The sequence below is a fragment of the Leucopleurus acutus genome (assembly GCF_964270905.1).
Source record: "Leucopleurus acutus genome assembly, chromosome: 11".
NCBI classification, from domain to species: Eukaryota; Metazoa; Chordata; class Mammalia; order Artiodactyla; family Delphinidae; genus Leucopleurus; species Leucopleurus acutus.
The window spans coordinates 40423612-40429470 of NC_139152.1; the positions used below are offsets into that span (position 1 = coordinate 40423612).

The following is a 5859-nucleotide window of genomic DNA, read 5'->3' on the forward strand; positions in this document are numbered from 1 at the left end:
GAATAGGTTCACAATATCCCCCTAGGAAAAGTCCACTGCCTAAGGTTAACACCTTTAGGCAAAAGGTAAAGCTCAGCAAATGACTTCATTTTACATTTTGATTCATCCATAGTTTTTTAAAAAAAGGAAATTCAAGGTTTTGGCGGTTAGAGTGTCTTCCTTCCCTACTTCATTATTTGTTAAAGTGGGAAGTATCAACTTTATTACTAGTAGTTTCAGCTACAATTTCAAAAGTTGCACGTAGTCACAATACAACAGTTTACGTTTAAATGAGACTCTAGTAGTAGTTAAAACTGTTCAAAGGTGGCCATTACAAAATCCTGGTAGTCTTTCTTGCCTATCAGATATGATTAAATTGTTGGTGGCTAGAACTCAAGTCACATACAGTCAACCACATTATTGGATCCACGACCTACATCTCGAATTTGCCTAGTTAGGCACACACAGCTACACCTGCTCCAGCTCTGCAGTGAGACACAGATCCAACAAGCTCCCACCTATTCAGCACTGGATCAAATGCATCTACTGTATTTAAGTATGCATTGCCATTATGACCACCAACTGCAAAGATTTTGCCCATCACTGTTGTGATCCCCACTCCACCCCCGGGAGTGGTAAGGGCTGCTACATAATCCCACTTGTTGCTTCGAGGATCATACCGCTCAGCTGAACTCACAGGAGAATTATCGTCAAAACCACCAACAACATGTAAGCAACCATGGAGCTCACTAACTCCATTGCCTGCTCTTCACTGACCCATTTCTTTAACTTCTATCCATTTATCGAGATGTGGATCACACCTCTCCACACTAGATAGAGAAGCTACTCCATCCTTGCCACCTACTGCATAAACATGGTTCACAAGAGCCACAGAGCCAACTCCTCCACGGGAAGTATTCACTGGTGCCACTGTACTCCACTGATCAGATTCTATGTCATATCTCTCAACATCGTTGACGCAAGTGTTGTCATCTAACCTTCCAATTGCATAAATTGGGCCTCCCAAGGAGGCCAAGGCAATTCCTCGCCTCTTTGTGTTCACTGATGCCTTCATCATCCATTTAATAGTGAGACAATCAAACATCTCCATACTACCTAAATGTTCATTTCCATCATGTCCACCCACTGCATACACTTTACCTTCCACTGAGATTACACCCACACGTCGCCTTCGACTGTTCGTTTCTTGTCCAAAGAACCAGCTGTTTTTGTTGATAGAATAGCATTCGATACAGCAAAAGGGTTCACCTGATCCACTTCGACCACCTACACAAAATAGCACACCAGCAGTATGTTTCCTTGGGGTAGTCCGAAAGGAGTATTGAAAGTCAGGTACTGCCATGCTACTCAAGTGAAGGTGGTAATTTCTTGCTTCATCCAATAAATCTCTACATTTTAGGTTCTGTTTGACAATCTGTTCTTTTGTCACAGCACCCATAAGAAAATCAACTGGCAACAGCGGCAAACGAACAAAGTCTTCACACTCCACCACTTCAGGAAAATGCTCACAGGCGTACTGATCTGCCATGTCCATTAAGTCTATATGATTGTGACTTTCTGCAAAGGCTCTTACTGCCAGACAACTGGAGGGATGAAAATGTAACTTCATGTATTCACAGCAAGCTCTAGCCACCAGTTCAACCTTCAATGTGATATCACAGAGTTCTCCATTTTCATAAAACTGAAGAAGAGAACCATGAAAATCTTTCCAAGTTTCATTGGCATCAGAGATAAAGGAGTCTTCTCCATCACCATCACCAAGTGAAGATCTATTCTTTATTTGCTGGTGCTGTTGCCTTTTCCCCTTTGTGAAGCGATTCCTAGCTTGTTTTGCATTCATAGGTTCTGAAGCCATTTGTAACACTCTTCTTTTAATACAGCTCTCTTCTCAAACATCCCATTAATCTTTTCTAAAGGATGGGGAAAAGGCAGAATGTAGATGCAGTTCACTAAACTTCAGACATTTTTCAAAACCTACTTAACTGCCATTGCCCAGTTAGCTCAGTCCTCGGCCCGTCCCGCCGCTCGGTTCCTCCCGGCCTCGCCAAGGCTGCAGCCGCGCTACCAGGTTCTCGCAGCCCTGAGCAGTGCCGTACCAGCCCCACGCGAGCACCCGACGGACGCGCGCTCTTTTGAGCTTTTGTATATTTTTGTATACAAAATATTTGCAATCTATAGTATTTTTTAAAGTTTTGCCATCTGTTGTTCTCTTTTCTCTTCTGGAACTGCCAGTATTTGCGTATTAGGTCTCCTGGATCTATCCTCTAAGTCTTGTATTTTCCATCATGATTTCTGTTTGTATTTAAGGTCTTTGCTTTGAGATAGTCCTTCTGCTTAATTTTCCAGCCACAATTCAGATCTGGACAGTAAACATTCTCTCCTTTAATTCATCTGCAAATTGTTTTCCTGGAAGATCATAGCTTTTCATTCCATAAATTCTTTATTTTTGCCTGTTCTCATATATCCTTAAATGTCAGCTCAATATTCTTCAGGATTTACCTTCTTATTTACCCTTTTTATTGCTAAATTTCTTCTTGCTTATCTGTGCTTCCACTTAGGATTAGTTTCCTTTTATTCGAAGAATTCCCTTTAGTATTCCTTTAATTCAGGTCTGCCAGTGGCAAGTTCTCTCAGTTTTTGTTTGTCTGAAAATGTATTTAATTTGTCTTCTTCTCTTTTTCTTGTCTTTATTTTTGTTTGTTTGTTTGTTTGTTTTGCGGTACGCAGGCCTCTCACTGTTGTAGCCTCTCCCTTTGCGGAGCACCGGCTCCGGACGTGCAGGCCCAGCGGCCATGGCTCACGGGCCCAGCCGCTCAGCGGCATGTGGGATCCTCCCAGACCGGGGCACGAACCCATGTCCCCTGCATAGGCAGGCAGACTCTCAACCACTGCGCCACCAGGGAAGCCCTCTTGTCTTTATTTTTGAAGGACATTTTTTATTGAGTATAGAATTCCAGCTTGGCAGTTATTATCTTGCAACACTTTGAATGTGTCATTCCGTTATCTTTGGCTTTCCTCACTTTGTTGAGAAGCCAACTATTAGCCTTACTGTTGTTCCTTTGCGCAGCTTGCAGGATCTTAGTTCCCCAACCAGGTATTGAAGCCAGGCGCCCTGCAGTGGAAGCAAGGAGTCCTAACTGCTGGGCCACCAGGGAATTCCCGTTCTTTTTCTTTTTTATCTCTGTGAGCTTCAGTCTAGATGATTTTTCTGACCTGTCTTCTAGTTCACTAATTATCTTTTTATTTGTGGGCAGTGTACTGTTAAGCACTGTTGAGTTCTTAAATGTGATTTTTTTTTCAGTTCTAGAATTTCCATTTCATATTTCATACAGTTTCCTCTATGGAATTTCTCCATCTTGTCATTTAATTTCTCAAACCTATTCATTATGGTTATTTTAAAGTTCAAGTCTGATAATTCCAGTATCTGGCTCTTCTGTGGATCTGTTTCTCTTCTCTGATATCTCTTCAGTTTTTGTCATTTGATCTTGTCTGGAATACTAGTAATTTTTTGTTTAATACTGAAAATGGTTTATGAAAAATTAAAGAGATAATTTGAAGCCCTGAATGGTGTAGTCTTCTTCTTGCAAGTGTTTGTTTTTGCTTCTGACAGTCAGTTAGGGTAAGCTTAGACTCTCTTAATCAAGCCAGGGATTTTGTAATGAGAAGGTGAGCTTTAGTATTTATAGGAACTGGTCTCTCCTTAGGTGTAGGCCTTTGAGGGTTTCAACTAAAAGTAAGGAGTGATTGCCAGGTTTCCTCTATCTTCTTAGGTCCTGAACCTCCAGGTTTTTTTCCCCCCACAAGTTCTGTAAGACTACAGGAAGACCAGTTTAGTTTTTCAGCCATTTAGCTACTGCTTTTTGCTCAGCTTCTCAAACTTTCGTTACTACTTTTGAATCAGTGACGCCTTAAGGGGAAAAGAAGCACTGAATGTCAGGCTTATCTCTTAGAACTCCTTTTCTGTCTGAGATTTTAGCCCCTCAAGTCCTTGCTGCCTTGGTACCTCTCTGATATCTACAAATAGATTTTTTTTATTTTAAATTTTGTTCATATTTTCCAGTTGTTTTTTGCTGTAGTCTTGGTCTGCAAGAAACTCCACCATTACTGAGAGCAGAACTCCCTACAGAATAACTTTAAAAATAAGACAATCGAAGCAAAGCAGTGATACTCAGAGCCTACCTTAAGTTATTTGCCTTTATGTAAATATTGTGTCAGTGTCAGCAAAGATGATTTTCTATTTACCTTTGAGACGCCTTGACTTTCAAGGACATCAAGTGAATTTTTCTTTAAAAATCTCTCCTTTTATTGGTCTTATTTCTGCTATATCTGTTTTCTTTATTCTCTCCCCCACTACTTCCTTCATAATTCTGAGAGTCTTCTAATTTGACCTAGACAAGATGTGTCCAAATTGTCCCGTTAAATTGTCTCTGCAGGTGATAAAATGATGGCTCACTCTCTCCCTTTAGCTCTAGAGAATAAGGCAATCATCAATGAGACTGAGTGAAAACATTCCTTAGCTTGATTTCCCAATACTAAATCTCAAGTAATCTTTTTAGGTTTATATATAGTTGTAATAATAGCTTGATAGTGTATCTTTGTAACAAATTTTCATGTGACTAACAAGCCTACAACAATTTCCTATTCTCTAGAAGTGTCTAAAAATAATAAAATGTATTACATGATCTTGCCCCATCTGGCCAAGGCTAACAGGAGAAATTCTAACCCCAACTGGACCAGTCAGATCATCACTGCCAGAAATTTGATATTTGTGACAATTAAATATAGGGATAGAGTTTTTAGATCTGAGTAATATGATACACAGCCTCTAAGATGGGGCCTCCATTGTACCCCTTCTTCTGGTATTCATGTCCTGTGTTCTCCCCTTGACAGTAGGTTGGGCCTAGTGAGTCACTTCTAACAGACTACAGCAAAAGTAATAAGATGTTGTTTCTGAGGTTAGTTTGGAAAAAGACTGTGGGTTCTGTTTTAAGGGCTCTCTTTTTCTCTCTTGCTCCCTTACTCTGAGGGAAGCCAATTGCCAGGTTGTGCTGCCCTTTGAAGAGGCCCATGTGTCAAGGAACTGCATGCAGGAGGTCTCCAGCTAACAGGCAGCAAGGAACTGAGGCCCTCGATTGAACAGCTGTCCAGATACTAAATTCTGCCAACAACCATGGGAGTGAGCTTGGAATAGAATTCTCCCTCAGTTGAGTCTTCAGATTAGACTGCAGCCCTGGCCAACAGCATGACTGAAACCTTATGAGAGATCTCTTCTAGTAGAACCTATCTTGGCTGCACCCATATTCCTGACCCTCACTTCATCTCTTCAACTGCTTGTTGCTCTAATCTTTCCATTACGGCATTACAACTGATCAGCTTCCTTGGTTCTCACCTTGTTTTCTTGTGTTTCCTTCATCAAGGGTTTCCCCATGAGTTCCAGTATGTAACTCATTTGGTTTGCTTTCTTGTATATTGTCACTGGGCTGGGTCATTCCTTCTGTGATATGCTGCAACAAGGATTTCTATGAATGCCGCCCAGAGTCCTGGGTTTGTCCTTCCTCTCTAGGTCAGACCTTGGATATCTTGGCCTTCAACATCCTGGACACTTAAAGGAACATTTAGCTGTTGTTTCCCTAAATAATGCCTAACATGGGAGCCAATCTGCCTAGCAGGCTTTGCCTGGGTCCCTGATGTATTCTCTTTGAACTATCTGGGTACCTCACCTGATCTCTTCAAGCTCCTTTTTCCAGGGTTAGCTTCTCTTTGCCATACTACCTTGGACCCTTCTGATTCATTATGCCTGTTACTTGACAGGAACTAGTTGTCTACAGTATTATCATTATCCTTCCAACCCTCTTCTCT

At 41.3% G+C, this 5859-nt stretch overlaps 1 protein-coding gene across 1 annotated transcript; it reads right to left on the bottom strand.

Moving 5' to 3' along the window:
• Positions 1-377: 377 nt before the first annotated feature.
• Positions 378-1855, bottom strand: LOC309968455 (uncharacterized protein; the record flags this gene model as incomplete). The annotated part of the gene is given in 4 exon segments (XM_082849722.1): positions 378-442; positions 445-748; positions 752-1471; positions 1643-1855. Coding segments are annotated over 4 exon segments (1302 nt in total).
• Between the last annotated feature and the right edge of the window lie 4004 nt (positions 1856-5859).